The 19,164-nt window shown below is 37.2% G+C and overlaps 1 protein-coding gene across 4 annotated transcripts in view; it reads right to left on the bottom strand.

Moving 5' to 3' along the window:
* Positions 1-15,876, bottom strand: part of SEC23A (SEC23 homolog A, COPII component) — a 28,491-nt gene extending 12,615 nt beyond the window's left edge. The window contains exons 1-13 of one of the 4 annotated variants that reach the window (XM_021542720.3): positions 15,844-15,876; positions 12,129-12,368; positions 10,327-10,384; positions 9,987-10,073; positions 8,599-8,835; positions 8,420-8,499; positions 7,411-7,555; positions 6,906-7,064; positions 5,983-6,098; positions 4,460-4,583; positions 3,295-3,375; positions 1,523-1,612; positions 166-272 (exon numbers count right to left, since the gene is read on the bottom strand). In XM_021542720.3, the coding sequence (XP_021398395.1) occupies positions 166-272; positions 1,523-1,612; positions 3,295-3,375; positions 4,460-4,583; positions 5,983-6,098; positions 6,906-7,064; positions 7,411-7,555; positions 8,420-8,499; positions 8,599-8,835; positions 9,987-10,073; positions 10,327-10,384; positions 12,129-12,349 (1,505 nt within the window). In that variant the 5' untranslated portion in view covers positions 12,350-12,368; positions 15,844-15,876. Of the gene's footprint in view, positions 1-165; positions 273-1,522; positions 1,613-3,294; positions 3,376-4,459; positions 4,584-5,982; positions 6,099-6,905; positions 7,065-7,410; positions 7,556-8,419; positions 8,500-8,598; positions 8,836-9,986; positions 10,074-10,326; positions 10,385-12,128; positions 12,369-15,311; positions 15,805-15,843 lie in introns of those variants that run through there. The other 3 variants (XM_021542719.3, XM_085580503.1, XM_021542722.4) reach the window with 3 other exon arrangements.
* Positions 15,877-19,164: the final 3,288 nt, after the last annotated feature.

The raw sequence follows: 19,164 nt of genomic DNA on the forward strand, positions 1-19,164 counted from the left end.
AATAACATTCTACAGCCACTGTAACTTCTCAGAGAAAAAATGGTCCATAGAACAAGAGAGGGAACTGTCTCAAACAAAAGACTGCTTACAAAATCTACAAAGTAAAAGGCATATATATAGATATACACCTTGACTTTTCAAAAATTATTCACAAGTAAAACATACTTTCTGGCAACTGTGGTCACTCTGATACGTCTCTGTCCACTGGAATGCTGGTACTGAGTCACAAACTGGATTGCACCACGTCCTCCTTGAGGAATGGGAGCATTGTGCTAAGTACAAAAGGAAAAGAAAATGAAAGAGAATCTCAAGATTTTACAGTATTAATTTGAAAATGCATAACTAATTATTAGAAAACTGTAACATTGTTTCCAATACACAGCCTGAGTTATATTGATGCATTCATTATCTGGTGCTTATGTTGAGTACCTTTACTACACACAGATAAATCAACTTGGAGATTGTTAAGGGATGTTAGAAGTTGTTGCTGGCTTCACCAGATATCCTTAAAGCACCCAATGCTCTCTCCTTACACATTCCTTACAGAGACAATGTTTTCTGAGAGGCCTTACAATTCCTGGTTTCACCATATTCTATTTGAACCATATGATCCACTGGAATTACAGAAGAAGAAAACTGATGATAATAATCGAAAATGTCGATCAGTGGATCTCCAATAGCACTGTCAAAACAAAGACTGGAATCTAGGTGTAAACTGCAATTTCAAAACTGCTCAGTGAAAATACAGGTTTACATGCTATATAAACAATTCAAAGAGAAGGAGAGTTGAAATCAACTATTGCACAGAACTAGGCCAGTTTTAGAGCTATTAATAAAATGAGCCCAACATAACATACCAGAAATAAAATCAAAACCTGGCTAATATACATTCAAGTTTTCACACCTTTGCATAGGTAACAAACTATGAAATCCAGCATACTAAATATAGAGAAACTACAGTTAGCTCAGTTCCTGAGCTGTTTCTTGGAATAAGAAATGGTATGAGAATGAGTACCACACTTACTCCTCATATTTTCATCCTTTTATCCCTAAGGGAAACAGGAAACCAGACTATTTCTCCTTCATGAATTTCAATGAAACCAATCTTTGCTTGCAAATATTGAGCAAAAAATTAAAATGTAACACTATGTAGTAATTACCTTGTAACTAAAACATCAGAGAAATATTGAAAAGCACTTTTAAATACACAGATTACAGCATTTCCGCATAGTGCAATGAAAATATATTCAAGAAGTAACATACGGAAAGAAAAAATTTGAGTTATAAATTATGAACTTAAGTCAAAATTTGTAGAGTTCTTTAGCGCTCATTATCACAAACAAGAAGATTAGCCCATCATTAAGCAGTTAGTGTCCACCTCTAAACTTTGACAACACAAAATGGCAACATCATCTTTATCCCTCCTACTGTGCTTGGGGGAACCACATAAAAATACAAGCTTTGACAGTCATATAAAGTAAGACTACTGTGTTTGCTAGACGAGTAGACAAATATTTATTACCTGGTTTACCACCTCAAAGTACAGTGCAAGTGTTGTAGTAGGATTAAGACCACAAATCTTCCACTGACAAGTGCCTCCTGTTCCAATCTCCTGCAGAAAGATTTTGTAATACTTTTATAAACCAGAAGTATTTCCTGCTTTGTGAAATACAGCATGTAGTCATTACAGGTAACTGTTTGCAACTCTCACAAGCTTTCTCCCTGCTCACTGTCACCTTCTCAAACACTCCTGCAAAGCAACTGCAGTGCTGGACGTAGGAGTAATAAAAAAAAAGAGACTGTTGTTTTAAATAATTAATATATTAGAAAGCCCAGAAGCCAGCGTTAGAAAAAGACTGAAAAAGCAAGTCAGAAACAGGAAAATACCAGATTTTGCTTCAGCAGAGGCAAAAAGCACATGCAAGTGGAAAGATTATTCTAAGGTGCAGCAGTAAAACTTCAAGTAATAGCTTACACACTGTATTTTACTTAGTTACACAGTCTCTCGTAACTAACAAGGTAACTGCACACAGATAGCAATGTATTTCAACTTAAAATTCCTTTTTGGCACCAAAGCAGCATAAATATCCAGCAAAACCAATTCAAGTAATCCATCATCCATAATGGACACAGGGAAACTAAATAAAACTTCTAAGGAAAACTATGCTGGCAATATTGTTACGGTGCCTGTATTCACTCAAAAGCATTATGGCTAGAGGAATTGTCCAGTTACCACTGAAATAAGCTGCATGCACTCTCATTTTATTAATATTCAGATTTGAATTCAGATAATTTCAACAAAAAGGGGTTTGGAATATAAATTAATCATGATAAAACTGAAAAGCAACAGACGATCTCACAAGTGAATTTCTATTACCCCCTATGAAATAGGATATGTACCTTTAATTTATTTTTGAGATTTTTAACTTTCATTGCAATACATGCGATGAAATGAAAAAAATCTTCACCTGATCACAAAGGGGAAAAAAAACCCTACTGGTTATATCGAATATTCTATATTCACAAAGATGCAGTCATAAATACAAAAAAAATTTAAGAAATAAGAGTGCTTGATTAAAGCAGGCCATTTGTGAGCATCTTCATACTGGGAAATGCTCTACTATGCAGATTATTAGGAACAAAAGTGAGACTTCTCAAATATAAGTCATTTTGGTCACATGCAGGAATTGTTTTTTCACTGGTAATCAAAAGTTAATAATATTATCTGAAAAGAAAATAAGTGATGATTTAAGTCTAATATAATTTAAAGGTATTACTTCAGAAGCCTGTGATAGCTGGATCTTTCAATCAATTAATTAAATGTGCATTTGATGAAACAGCTACAGATAAGGGAAAGAAGACCTCAGATAAAAGGGATGTTTCCAATCTTGTATTCTCCTGTTCTGTCAATTCTTTCTAAAAAATTTATTTTTATGGTTCACTTTGGATAAAAGGACACAGCTCTGATTTTAACTATAAAGCATGCTAACTCGTTTTCTACTTGGTTTCTGCTGCATCATCATATAACTTTTGTATAATAATTTTAAAGCAACTAAATCTAAACAATCTAAACAAGTGGACAAATCTAAACAAGTAACAAGGGATCTCCAAGGTCTAATACATTCATTACATTAGAGGTCAGATTCAATTGTAAGCTTGCATGTATTTAATTTAAAATCAGTAAAAAGTGACCACTTTGTTCCATTTACAGAAGTTTCAGCCTCTCTTCAAATTCAGAATCCTTAAATCCTATTTTTCCATAGTAGGACATTATTTTCACCAAAGTTTACTTACATTTTCTGAGACACAAGGTCCCTTAGAGTTGAGAGAGACACAGGGTCCAATTGCTCCAGAAATCTTTACTTCTCTTGAAGTCTTCATATTTCAAATAAAAATATACATTAACATGCCATGCTAAAGAATTCAGTCTCATTTTATTGTTAGATAATTAAAATCACAAGGCATATTACATTACTGATACCTTTAGGAAAGGTTATATCAATGCTTGATACATCTGTAGACACTTTTCACATGCTCAGTTTCTACACTTAATTATGTCTATTTGCTATACTAATTAGTATATCTTAATAGTATGAACATAAATTAAAACATGGAAAAAAGCTGCTTGATTTATAAACATATAAACCTAGAAACTATACAGGGTAATGTTTCCTTCCTAATGAAAGGATTAAAATATTCAAGATTAAAACTGAAGACTTTGTACTGTAAGATAAGCCTACACACACCTTATAAAGAATTTCTACTCTACGTCCTAAACATATCTAGCTAAATTAGTTATTTACATTCTTCCAATGTCACTTTCCTCTTTTAAGTGATCTGTACATCCCTCTAGAACTGGGGCTCCCTTTTCATATATTTTCTGGGATCTTTCAACAAAAGTCACATCAATAGGCATACAAAAAAAAGAAAAAAAAAAAGAGGGTTCAACTATTTGTCTTTATTAGTAAAAATTCAAACAGAATTTTACCAAAAATGAGAAGAGTCTCATATTCTTCTACAATATGGGATTGGAATATTTTTCAAGAAACATCAAGGAAGGCAGTGCCTGAACCTACAGCATAGTCAGCTCTAAGCTTATCACAATGTTGAGGCAGAAAACAATACTGTTAAAATGCAGAATGGATTCTGATAAGGATGGAAAGTGAAAGAAAATTTGTTCTGGACTACATAGAGAAACTAGAACCAAGAAACCACTGATATCCAAAACTAAACATTCACCTTGAATGCAAGGTGAGAAGAACTACCATTATACCTAACTCACATTTACAGAATCCCAGAACTACAGAAAGAGATCTAGGATTATGTACAGCTATGTACAGGCCAAGCTTAATACATTTGTTTAGCATATTCCTAAAAAATCCTTAAAAGGGCAAAGATTCCAGTTTGAAGCCATCCTATTCCATTGTTTCACTAACAGACTGCATTTTTGTATACTTACCTTTATTTCTAATGTGCCACCAAATCCCATCTTAAATTGTCCTTGCATATCTTTAGTGAATACTCTCTGAAAAGTTTGTTTGAATAATGATGTATTGAAAGAGTCCCCCATTACCATATAGCCCCTAGACAACAAAACAAACAAAACTCATGAGTAAAATTAGATTACTTATATAGCTAATTTTTATTAAAGACTAAAACTAAAGACAATTCACTCTGAGACATATTTTTCCTTCTTAAAATAGACTAATTTTAAATTAGTATTTTGCTACAATGTTAAGGATGAAAGTTTTAAGTGAGCTTCTTGCCCTACCCATCTTAAGGTCATTATAGTAGGTAACAAAATCTTTCACAGGGAAAATACTGTAGTGGACTTTGAAAACTAAGGACGTCTCAAGATCCTGACATACAAAGGCTCTACTTCTGATAGTTATTATTCCAAACTATAGTATTTTGTGTAGTTCATTTGTTATTTCAGGGTTAAATCTATGCTCAAGAAGCATGATTTATTTTTGTGCTTAGCAACATTCTGTGGATATAACTACAACAGTTGCCACTTGTCATGAAATATCATACCCTGCCTTTAGAAAATAGTAATAGGAGATATTATTTTCAGTCATCAAAAATGTTAATGAAAACCTTTTAGTAAAATATGTCAATAGGTCAAACATTACACCCAAAAGAAGTTTCCAGGTGGATACTCAAAAATAGAAGAAAATAGACATAGATAGAATCAAAAATTCCTCCCTGTATGCAGGGTGTAACCAAAACCAAAATAGAAGAGCTGTAGGAGAAATAAACAAACTATACATTCAGGCTACAGAAATAAGCTGAGTCACAGGACAGACAGAAAGAGCAAACCAGTATAAACAAAAACACAACTTGAGTTTGATGTAGAAAAGGAACAGGTGTCAAATATGCAGGTAAAATAAAATTTAAGCATAAATATCCTGAACAGTGAAAGCTTCCAAGCTAAGGCTATACACACAGCTCTGAAGAGAAGCAGAGATTAGCATGGCCAAGCTGGCCTGAAACTCAGGAGCTGTACCTGATAGTCATCTAAACCACTAGCTGAACCTATAAACAGCAATATATAAAAGGATGGCATAAACAAGACACAAAGAATAACAGACAGTTTTGTACCACTCTGAAGAACAAGAAAAATAAGGACAAGTCCTTATCTTTAGTGAAACCTGCCACTTACACAGATACACATGGTAAAACAGAAAGAGTGTATCTGATAAATTGTTTGTTTAAAATATATCCAGTTATTCAAGCCTCATAAAGATCACATTAAAATAAAACAGCAAACCTGCTTCTGAATAAACCAAAAATTATGGTGACAAATCTGCCAGAGGCCAAGATACTCTAAAATTCCAGTACAAATGTAGCCATCAGAGTTTGTCTGTTTAAGCTTTTTTTTTTAATAGCAGAATTGTTTGCAAGTGCTTCCTGTTTAACAATTTTAAGCTGCATCTTCATATACAAAAAAAAAAAAAAAAAGAAAAAAAAAAAGACACATACCCAGTGTAGTTGGGACAACACTTCATCTCCAGTAGACCAGTCTGATCCAAGGCACATGCATAGATGTCAATAACATGACCATTTGTCGCAGCTCGATTAGCCAAGGCTTCAAAATGCTAAATACAAGATGAAAATACAGTTCATAGCAATTTACAATGTGAACTCACCTTGTCTTCACATTAAATCCTGAAGTCACAAAATTATTCTAAAACAACATTATCAGATTCTAATCACATAAAAGTATATTTTTCCTAAAGTTAGTAAGACTGGAATTTTCAACACTTAGGGTTTTTTTTTTCTGATCAGCTGAGAGCCTGATTCCCACTAAAGAGAACAGTGGTTGCTATCTAAACTATAAAATTAGATTGATCATCTTCCTTTTAAACACTGCATTTTAGTGCTAGATCCAGCACAGAACTGAATTTACTACTCTCATCTCAAGTATCTACAATAAGAGATGCCTGCAACTGAGCTAATTGTTTAAGCTCCCATTATAATCAATCAAGATTAATTCAACAGGTTTTGGATGCAGTTAACCAAACCAAATGCACATTTTAAATTAAATTAGATAGGACTAAACTCTACAGCCTAATCCTTCCCCAGCTACAGAGACAATTTTGAGCACCTATCTTAGAAGCATCAGCCTTACAACACTAGATATACCATTTGGTCACACACATTTTTGAATTAAACCAGAGAAACACTCCAAAGAGCTTTAATGGGAGCTAGGCAAGCCCTAACTCAACATACTGAAATTCCTGAAGAAATTCTTGAGACATACCACTATTCAGACCCAGGTGAACAAAACCACACAATTCCCACCTCTTTATACAACTGCTTTTACTAACAGCATGTTACAGTGCCCAGCAATTTAAATGTTTACTTACTAGGAAAATGTATGAGATCCCATGATCATCTCTTACCTTCGTACCCTTTTTAACATATTTTGCATTGTCTTTTTCGATGTCATGCCATGATCTTATAGGTAACTTCAGTTCATCCCCTACAACCATGCCAGGTCCCTGAGTCGCTGGTCCTCCAATGAACATCATTATTCGTGCACCAGTATTGGGGAAAGTGCACTGCAGGAAATAAACGACAAATAAAACCATTGGTTTTGCTACAAACTTTACAAAAGAATTAGGTATGACGATATTTATCACACCGACAGCATTGTAACAATAATAGCATTTTTTCCACTCCCAGAAGTTACATCTGCCAGTAATTCAAAGTCTCAATTTTGCCTTATTGAAATATGCAAATGTCTATGAAATTCTAAGCATGTAAGGGATGATATCCACCAGAATCATCCTATAAATCTAATATACATCAATCAGTTACTAAAGTTTTTACATATTGATTGTGAAAGCTTTTCTCCAGGAAAATTATCTAGCTGTAGTTTAGCACAGCTATAGTTAAAGCTTTTACCTCAAGCAGCCCAACAGCTATAGATAGGGCCACTCCAGAAGAACGTAAAGGCCGTTTTCCTTGAGGAACAGGCCAAGGATCCCGTTGCAGTTCACCCAAAAGATCAGTAAGATTCATATCTATCTTCTGCACTGGTTGCAAAAATCTGGAAACAAATACATGAAAGTAGTTTAGATTTAAAATAAATAAAAATTTTATCAGTTGCTCACCAGCAATATATTAGACATATATGAGATGTCTAATTCTAGCTTCTGGTCTGAATTCAGACCAATGTGTCTGCTCATCAAAATAAAGCAGTTTGGAATTTCTACTTACACACTCAACTTAAGAAGTTGAACAAAGAGCATGCAGAACTGAAACTTTCAGACTTAGAGATACCACCACTATCCAGAAAGAACCCTACCTAGTCAAAAGAACAGAGCAGATGATGACCTATGAATTTCAAAAAGAAATGCATTTCCCTACTTCAGTGACAAAGATCAGGAAAAAAATTAACATAGTTAAGATCTCTTTTGTGCCGCTACAAGCAGTCTACATATGCAGCTAATTTTCAGAGGGCAGAGACAACAAAAATTTCTTCTATGGCACAGTGAAATACACAGGAAAATCAAACACCAGCCTGCGATTTCCAAATGAGAGACCAAAGGGGAGGGAAGAGGAATAGAAGAGAGAGAAAAAAGGAAGGCACAACTGCATATCCACCTAAGGGGCACTATAGCATCTATTAACACTTTCCAGCACACCAATCAACAGAAGAATCATTATTATTATTTATGTATCTATAATGTGCCTCTCAGAGCACTTCTAAAAATCATCCAGATAATATTACTATTATCCATGGAGTCAATTCTTCCCAGTACAAACTGTAGGAAAGAACAGTCTACTAGTAAATTTGTGCCTGACCAAGAAGGTTGGCTGTCAGTTTACTGTTTTAATGGTCATAAACCTAGGTTTTCCAGTACATCAGTGGAGTCAAGGTACATGTTTTAAGATGTTTAAAGTAGATCACCTGTTAGAAGGTGGTGGCTGCTGCACTTGAGGACCCCGACCGACTTGTGCAACAGCTACTTTTGTAAGCCCCAGCATTTCCTGCAGTCAAATAAATAAGATTTTATTACAAAAATTGTTTACAGACTATTTCGCCATTAGCACCTTACTGTTTTCTTTTTGTTTGCTTCTGTTCATTACCTGAAGCTGTTTTGCAGAGAGGTCCTTTGTTCCTCTGAAGACATAACTTTTGGAAATTCCTTCACAGCCAAGCTCATGAACTTGCACCATTCGGCCAAAGGTAATGAGACCTACTAATGCAGTTGGTGGCAGAAGACTAAGGGACATTTGCATGGATTCCTTCAGAGCTTGCAAGTCTTCATCTTCCATGCATGTATCCACAACATAAAGAAATATCAATGGCATCTGAGGACCACGCTTTGAGAAACAAAATTAGACTCATATGAAAAACAAGTCTTGCAATACTTAAAGGATCAAAAGTGAACAAGTAAGACACATCTCGTAAAAGTTTTAATTTTAATCATACCAGTATTAGCAATTTTCTATTGAACTTAACTCTCTCTCAATTAGCAATCAGGATCCAGAACAAAACCCCCCACCAAAGTGAACAAAAAGGAAATGCTTACAACAGAAGAAAAGAAAAACTCCTTTCAGGATATCAAGTAATTTTGAAGAATGAGCCAATTATATACATCTTTTAACATGCAATGAGCTTTTATTGCTCCAAGTGAACATAACAGTCTTAAAACTATTCACAGTTATAAAAGATTATAGCCTGATGACAGTCCATGGCATTTCATGTCCTAATGCTACTCCAGAGATAATCAGTACTTTTTATTCTATCTAAACTAACTTTGCTGTACTATGAGCCAACATTCCATCTACTTTGCATTACAAAAGTTGGCAAAAACAGATTCTGTCCAGTATTCATTCTATCTTTCATTAAAATTTGTAATACTTCACTGAGGATTCAGATTATTATTTGCCTCAGTGAGGTTTTACTAATTTTAATCCTCAAAAATTATTTGGAGGTGGAAAATTTGAAATTGCAAATGTTTGCAATTTAGAGGTTTAGGTCCATTTTTTATTTCTATTCAAGTAACCTCTATCCTGAAGAAGTATGAATATTAAAATTCAAACACCTGAATTGAATATGTATTAACCGTTGTCTGTAAACCAGACAGCACCAGAACTAACTACCCATCATTCAAATACAAACTTGAATTCAAATGGTTAATGACAGGTGAATGAGCAGTAAAATCTGAACTGAAATTACTTCAGCAAGCAGCCTCCTGACACAAACACAAATTAAACTCATTGTAAAGAAATAGACCTAATGGAAGTATCACCTTTAGAGGAGAACTCTCTTTTTAAACCAGTCTTATAAGCCATCCTAATGCTCTTATTAAGTGTTTTCCTTTTCCAACTGATGGCATCAATGTTCAATCTACTAACAAGCACATAAATACTCACAGTCACTAAAATAGAGTGAAGAAGCAAAATGGAAATTTATTCTTTTTGTATATTGCAAGGCAATAGATGCTCAATATTCTATTTAATGATTTTACCTGTACTACATATTCAATGCTGGAGAATTGAGGCAACAGTTCAGCTGGCTGATTCATTTCAGATATGCCAGCATAAGTAGGAGGAAACTGCAAATAAAAATACAGAAATTAAATGTAAATAAAAGATGACAATTTCTACAAAGGAAAAAAAAACAGACTTTTTTCAACAGATATTCACTATTGCTGTTATGGAAAAAATCTCAATGCAATGTCTGAAGATACTATTACACACTCCCGCTCTTGCTGTCAATTTCAGCTTGCAATGGTAATTTGAAAAATCAAGGTTTTCATTTCACCTCATAGAAAGATTTTCTATATACTGAATGTTTCATTTTCTTACCTGGTTTCTCTGGTAACAAAAGTTGCAAGCCCAGAGTTTTGCTCGATAATCCACTTGGCTATAAAAATACAACAGGAAAAGTTTATATAGCATGAACAATTCATTTTCCTTCACTGTCCCTAGAATACATGTCTTTAAAACTTTAAAAAACACACTGACTTTAAAAAGGTTCTTTCAAATATACTTTTTCCTAAATACCCACATTACAAACAGAAAATAATGATGTATCTGAAAAATATTATGTTTACGGAGAAAGAATGGTCTTCAGGAAAAAGATGCAAATAAGAAACTTCAAAATACAGACTCAGCACCTATATTAGAGCCTTTCTCCATAGTTTTAGCAAATCTTTTTAACTCTCCTACCTTGGAATTTTTCATCTTTTTCTGCCTCTATTAGCTGTCAGAGTGTGGGACTAGCCTGAATATACATTATGCCCTAAAAAAACAGGTTCCAACATGACAGCTATCTCTGTAACAAAAACAACATTGCTTTCAAATGATGAGTCTACCTTCTTTTGCCTACATTTTTATTAGTATTCAGACAGTTGAAATAAAAAATGCAAGCTCTATCTTCACACCACAGAGATGTCTTAAAGTCCTAATCACATCTTAAGGGAAATAGTTCTCAATGTACACTTCTTGCTATTACATCTTCTCCTGTCTACAAGAGCAAAAATATTTTTAAAATATCATTGAATCTTCAAGTAAGTCCCAGCATGCTGTAAACAAAACACAGATCTACTGCTATCTAATTGTCTTTACCAGTTATAGAGGCTGCAAATTACCTAGCCCAAAGTGCCACACAGGCTTCTAAAGTCTCCTAAGATTGAGCCTCTAACCACCCTTTCAGAGGAAAAAAAAATCCAGTCATTACTAGCACATACAACAGAGGAAAAATGTACACAGTTCACTGTAATGTTGGTATCTCTCTGATCCTTTACAACTTTGTCTTTTCATTGTTTTTCTTCCCCAATAAAAGATAACACTTCTAAAAAAGTTAACTTCAACTGACTCCCAGTAGAACTGGCCACTGTGGCTGCTTAATACTGAAACACAATTTTACATCTGCTTTGAAGCCATCTTTTCTCCCAAGCAGAGACAAGTTATTCATAACATTAAATTTGTTCTACAGGTTCTCTGACATCATGTCTAATCTCTATCAATCAGGACCCATGCCTATCAAACTCCAACCTAGAAATCATTCTGCTTCTTTCCTGTACTTCTATGACAGGAATGCATATGAAACACCTCCTCTGCTTGCAACCCAAACTTACCCATGACTAGTCCACAATCATTTGAGCTTGTGCCAATACCACCCTTAAGCTTAAACAGCTTTCTACCCTCTTTCATGCCTACTTCTGATGTTAACTAAAACAGATAACCTACTTTGGCCCACAGATGAACTAACATCAGTAATAAACAGTTTATTTCATTCAAAAATTAAACTATATCAGGGTCCAACAGTTCAGAAGACAGAGTATTGTAACTTTTTACCCAAGTCATTTTCTAGAGGCAAAATGCAAGAGTATACTAAATCCCAAGATATATGGTTGCAGAAAAATAATATACCTAATCAATACTAAGTAGATTGAAACAACTCATTAAATGAAAGCTACATTTCAGTAAATATGTTACATATGCAACTCTATGTGCAGAACCTTCTAAGACTTTTAAGTCTGTGCTGTATAATGATGTGAGGAGTACTTGAACTTCTATACACCAGATCTTGCACATAGTTCGGCTAGCACTGTTCTCCAGACTCTAAGGCAAAGTACTAGAACAATAATATGCATTAAGTTTACCATAAGGGATTCAGAACAGCTCGGCACGTGGTCCTGCTGCACAGCACTGGCTCATACTGAATAGGAGGCAAGTCCGGCCGTTCTTTCAGTGGCGTGAAGAGGGCAGCCACCGGGACTACCATTCTTGTAGCTTCAAGACGACTTGAAGGCCAAACATTCCAGCTGAATCTAACTCCATCTCTGTCCTCGTTCTGCTGGATAAATTGCAGGAAGGTTGTCATGGTCAACTTCTCTCTAACACTAAAATAAAAAGATAACAGTCAGCAGAATGTTGACATGCAAAGACTTTTAGCTACTAAATGCTGAATGCACAAAATAACAGTCACACATTCAAATACTGAATTACAGTCTGCAAAACACTGAGTAGAGCTTCTTAAATCCTAAAAGTAATGTGCAGAATTCTAAGGGGAAAGAAAATACTGCTGTATAAAATTTGCTAAGCATTTCTAACCATATTTTTGGTATCTCATGATGCAGCCTACATGCAAACATAAAGGAATAACAACATGACATTCCTAGAGCAATGCTAGGATGTAACTTTGTAAGAAATTCAAGTGCCATATTCCAATATATTATGTACCAAGAAGCAGTTTTCAACAATTCAAATTTACCATTTTGGCCATTGACTTAAGGCTTTCAAAATGTTCTGCTATGATTACTCAGAAGCTGGAGAACTGGGGAGCACAGACACATCTGAAAAGCTCAACAGGTACCTGTGAACTCCCTCCCTCCAATCCCAAACTCCTCAGCTATATACAAGCTATTCCAGACTATCTGCTGCATGCTTCACAGTACCTTTTATAGTATATACAGCACAGGTTTTTCCAGGAACTAGGATATCTAAACTCACACTCCCAAATAATTAAGGATTTACTGTAAAAGCATACATGAACCACCTAAAGTGAACTAGAAATACTCCTAGGTCTCAATTTATACTGTAACAAGTTAATGAACATTATAAATGTTCATTAAACAAGTTAATAAATATTATATATATATATATATATTATAACTATTATAATATATTAAAATTAGTGTTATATTCATTAACTTAAACAAGTTAATGAATATTATAAATGCTGGAATCCTCCTGAGTTGAAATTTAAATCAGGAATGCTCCTAAGCACACTGATATTCTTAGTTCTGATCTTACATACATTACAGGAGGCTCACAGAAATTCTATCAAAATTATAATGGCATTGCACCTTTAGTTTCTATGACAATTGACAATTTTTCAAGTTATTTTAAATAACAGCCTAACTTAACACTTTTATTCTGATTGTAACTTTTAAGAAAACAGACTAACAAAATACATAAAGCAAAGGGAAGTGCTGCATTTCACAGTTAATATCCTTAAGAAATTATCAACTGACAATATTTTAATGGGCACATCTTACTGATATTAGGAGCAAATCTGCTCCTATCTAAACACATCACGGCAATTACAACACAGGGAGCATGAGAGACTTTGTGCATAAGAGCATTTCTACCATTGCTTTTACTCGAATTTCAGAAAAGGGGGGAGACAAAACTGAGTAAAAGAGAGAATATCTCGAAATTGTAATTCTACAGAGAAATTAGAGACAGAAATTAACTCAGATAAGAGAGGAAAGAAGAGCCTGGGATTTGAAGAGGATATAGAATTTAAGAAATTTCTCTCCTAATAAATCAAAATCCATCCATGTTTTGTAAAAAAGTTGAAGGCATTTTATCTCTGAAAAATGGGCTATTAATGCAAGAATCTGCACAATACAGCTATCTCCACTATCACCACAAATTTAATTTTCTCTCAATTTAAAAATTATTTCCTGAGAAGACAGAGAAAATTGCAACTTAAGGCTATTCCAGCCATTCACTAGCAGCAACTATAGACTCACAAAATCCAGCTCCAAACACTGCAACGTGTCACACTGTCTGCCCTGAACTTCAAAGCATTTTCTCCACATTTGGCTCTAGCTATGTTTGAAATGGCTGTACATGGGTATTACTTTTACCACTCAGTTATTGCTCCTGAAAGGGCAATGTACAAACACCAGTGTGCAGTGACTAATCACTAATACACATAGATACATAAACGACTTGTTGGATTTACTGAGTTAAATACTGTTATTTTCTATTAATTATGGATTTTATATTCAGAAGGCAAAAGTGGCTAATAATCAAGATCTCCTCCACCTTTTCTTCTGTCCTTTTCTTCCTCTTCAAGAGCCAATAATGCTTACCTATTTCATCATTCATCAAATATGGAACTCTTGGTCTGACAAGTTACATTCGGTATCATTGTTACAGCTATGTAGACACATTTTCTGATAGGTGTGGAGATGTATTGCATTACACAGGAACAGCAAACCCTCCTGGCCTACAGGCTACACCCCAAATTTCGGACACCTGAGTGCCACAAAATATGCACTGCCTGCCTCAGAAAACCTCAGAGAAGGGATTTTCAGGCCAGCTGAAAAGCAACAGTTCCCACTGCTTTACCTTTGCTACAGATTAGGATATCCAGAAAAACCAGAAGTCCTTTCTGGCTTGCTTCCTCCGTCCCACTGCCACAGCTGAACATACCTTTGCAAACCTACACCTTGACAACCTCAACTGTGTGTCACAAACGAAGCCACACTTGAATTGCATTGAGAGTCACTGGTTGACTATCAGCACCTTTAAACGTTTCCACATCACAGACAAATATGTCCCAATACAGAATATCCACATAATAATATCCCCTAATCCTTGCACGCATATACAAAATCAAAACATTTTTCTCTACAGCACTGTAAGACTTCCAGCATAGATAGGTCGAAGTCCCTCACAGCACCGTGTGTTTAACTACCACTAAATGAGTACAGTTCACTGCACACTTTTCTTACAACACACCTCTTCTCTCAAATTATTAGGCACTAACAACCTGGTAAAAGAGATTAATAATAAACCCTTAATTCATTTTTTATGACCAAATTACATACCAGATACAAATTCGGTTCCAAAGAACTAAAATACATGAGCACAATAGTTTAAATAGTTATCTAAAGCAATTTGCTAACATTTTCACCACTCAAACGCAGTCCTCCTCCAAATCTGCCCTCCCAGATCTCTCACTGAAAACTTTAAACAACTACGGTACCTAAATTTAAAAAAAAGCAATGCATAATCAAACGCAGCAGGGCCTGCATTTCTCGTTTTACCTACACTGGAAGGCACCCTCGTCAGTGGCACAGCGGCACAGCTACAGCGGAGCTCCGGGACAGGAGCACCCCGGCGCTGCCGGGGAGCGCTGCCCTTCACCCCGGCCGTTCAAGGCCCTGCCCGCCGGCCCCCGGCCGAGCTGGGGCTGCTGGGGCTGCTCGCCCGGCCCGGGAGGCCGCGGGCACTGCTGACCAGCGCCCGGCGGCAGCCCCGGACTCTCAGGCCGCCGGGGGCCCCGACAGCAATTCTGGCACCCGGAGATCCCCCAGCGCCACGGAGGAGGCGCGGGGAGCTCCCACCACGCTCCCTTCGGGTCCCACAGCCGTGCGGGGCCCCGCGGGCCGGGTGCCCGTGCCTCCCAGCGCGGGGAGAGGAGGGGCTGCCCCTCTCCCCTCCCTGCACCCCAGCTCCGCCGGGCCGGGCTCCCCCTCAGCGCCGCGCTGCGCGCTCACCCGCGTCCCGGCCGCCGCTCCCGCTGCGCTCGCTGTCCCCGCCCGCCCGCCCGCAGCCGCCCCGGCGCCGCCGACGCACCAACATGGCTGATGGGAGAGTCCGCGCCACGTCAAGGGCAGAGAGCGGGGGCGGGCTGAGCTCCGCCGCCCGCCCGCCCCCGGCACAGCCCGCCGGCCGCCCCGGCCTGCCCGGCCCGGGCAGCGCGGCCGGCGTCAGCCGCCCCGCGGCTCCGACCGTGGCTCCGCCGCCTTGGCAGCTCCTGCTCGCGTGTGTGTGTTGGCCACCCTGTTCGGCTGTCTTCTGAAGGTCGGTCGTGTGCATCCCGATCAGCGGGGGCAGTTTGGCCGTCTCTCCCTGCGGCAGTGCCGCGGCCCCGGGGCTGCCGGCGGCCCCGCCGGTGGCTGCGCTGCTCTGTGCGGGGCTGCTCCGTCCGGCACGAACTCCGGGATCGAAACAGCCGGGCTTATTCCCATCTTCCACCATGACTACTTATGGCAACTTCTTAATCTGGAAGATTGTTTAGATGTTTCTTCTGAGTGCCTGGGGAAAAAACAAAATGAAGTTATATTCCTGGGGGTTTAAACCTGAAACAATCCTTTATCTTGTTAGTGTGGTCAGCTTTTTTATCCACAAACTGAAGTTAACAGATAACTCTTCAGTTTTAGGAATTGTTTTTCACAAGGCTGTCATGAAAGGCCAGAACAATAACTTCTGTCTTTCCTGAGATGTCGTAGTGCAATTAATCCAGACATGGGGGAGGACTGGAAAACATTCTGCTGACTGGCTACCATATCCTGCCTCCTTCATTGCAACTCGGAAAATATTCTGTGACCATCAAGCAAATACAAATTACTAAAACAACTTTACCCTCTTTTTTTATATGTCAGATGTGATTATGATAGAATTTCTTTGCCATTGCTCTCTCCAGTATGGTTTACCAGTCCTCTTCAGACTAAAAACATGAACAGTTAAGCAACAGCAGAATTTATGGGAGGGATTTTTAATTTTCTTGTTCACAAATCTCACTGCCATTTGTGGGAGTATTAAGCAAGAGCTTGCCAATGACATGTAACATCCTCACCCTGAACTCAAAAGAAAAAAAGAAAAAAACAGACCAACCCCCAAACCCTACCACACTTCAAACAGATGCACAGCAAATTACTCAGTGTTGTAATTTCAAAAGTATTCAAATAACTTGTGAAACATTTTCAGAAAATTCCCCAAAAAAGAGGCAAGTCCTGAAGTCTAAAATGCAGGATGAACTCTATAAATAAGAGAAAAAGAGGCATCTGACATTTAAAGACACTCAAAGGGCAAGAAGGGAAAACAGCAAAGTATACTACTCTGAAAGTTTACTACAAATAAAATATATTCAGTATTTTAAATTAATCTTCAGTACAATTAAATTTCATTACATAATAACTCAGTCCAATGCTCTAAACTTAAAGTCATGCAGCTGTTATGACGCTGCTAACCACAGAGAAAATCAAGGAGAAAGAAAAGTAGAAAATAGATATAAACTCATTTATTCATTATAAGAAAATATTTTGCTAGCTCTCCATATTCATATCTAGAATGTAGATTTGAAAACATTTTAATTTTTCATAATGCAGAATTTATATGTTACTTTGTTTTGGTTTGGTTTTTTAGCCAATGAGGCATATCCATTAATGCAACCTTTCTTGGGGAAGGCACTCTTCCTTAATGCCTAAGCAGGTGAGAAGAAATATATACATTTCCAATTTCATTTTCCTCTTTCTCCACTGAGTCATATTTGCTAGCCATTGCATCAGCATTGTTGGTAAGAAATACTATCTGCAATAATTAAAAATATGTTGCTTTGCTTAACAAGTATCAATGGAAAGTTGAATAAAAAGTGATCTAAAGATAGGAAGTATATTTGAAGCGTATATCTGTGGATTCGCTTGATTCTATGAAGTTCGTAGTTCTGGACTTTACAACAAATAGGAAAAATAAGTTCTGAATATTACTAAAGTATTATAAAAGAACTTTATATAGCTGGACTCACCAAAGTTTTTGTCTTGATCATCAGCCTTTCCAGAGTTATCACTGTAGGTTTAAGTAGGCAAGTTTTATTTCTAGTGGTGACTGCAATTGTTGCATACTCAACTAAGACGTTAGATCCGGGTTTCAGGAAAAAAAATCTCCCTGGTACACGTAGGTGCTTTTGGAAACAATTTAAAACAAACAAAAGCCATTGGAGAGGAGGAGTTAAGGCAGATGTTTATTTAGAACTACTGAAATACAGGCTTGCAGGGGGTTAAAAAGAAAACGTTGTTTTTTTTTTTTTAACTTATGTCAGAAGTATCTCAAACTACTCTGAAATATTAAATCTAACACTGCAGAACTAATTGAAGAGATAATATACTGATGGACATTTGTGTAACAGGAATTTCATAATACACAATGTAAATGATTACAGCATCACCCTTTCACTTTTTGTCTCACCTGGGAAACAATGCCCCTTTGTGCAGATGTGAGAAACTGCATTGACTTGTTTGTTCATCAAAAGTATGAAATTAGGATAAAAGGGGGGGAAGTCGGGACATGGAATTTGCAGGCTTGACTGGTAACCACAAAGATTGTGAAAGATTTTGCAGGACTGGCTGGAACTGATAACCGCAGTGGAAACCCATTGTTGCTGAAAACTGATAAACCGAAGTGGAAGAAGACACACCACCCCACTTGTAAAATCCATTGTTTTTGGGACTGATAACCACGGTGGAACGAGACTCATCACCCCCACTCATGCAAGATAAAAAGGGACTGAAGAGAAGGAAAGGTTGTCAGCTTTTGGCGGAGCCAGGCTCCCAGCTGAACCCAGCGCTGTTTTGCTTGCTATCGCTTGCTGTAATTAATAAAATTATTAATTGATCTTAAAAGGCTGAATCAAATTATTCGCCTCAACTTATAACACAGATGCTACCTTGCTTTCTGACATGTGGATGCTTTCACATTGTAGTCTTCAGAAAAATTCATACAGCAACAGCTCAGGCATTGATCCTTCCAGAATGGGAACTCTGTAAATTTAAAATCATTAACTTCTATATAACTGACTTTAACCACAGATCTCAAAGCATTTCAAGAAAGGGACAAATATTACGAATACTGGGTTTTCACAAGTAAAATAAGAGCGTACTAACGGGTGAGCTTTAAAGAATTTTTGGCAAAAACTACAGCATATTAGAATAATGTCACAGCGGCTAATGAAGGAAGCTATTAAAGGTTTACGCCTCTTCACCACAAAAATAGGCGTAGTTTGATGGGCAGTGGATTGGCAACCCCTCTTCTGCCGCTGCTCTTCGGCCATGCTTGTTGTGCTCCCCGGCGGGAGGACAACCGCCCGGACAACCACGACGCCGGGCGCGGGGCGCGCCC

The sequence above is a fragment of the Lonchura striata genome, chromosome 5 (assembly GCF_050655825.1).
Source record: "Lonchura striata isolate lonStrDom1 chromosome 5, ASM5065582v1, whole genome shotgun sequence".
In the NCBI taxonomy this organism is placed as follows: Eukaryota; Metazoa; Chordata; class Aves; order Passeriformes; family Estrildidae; genus Lonchura; species Lonchura striata.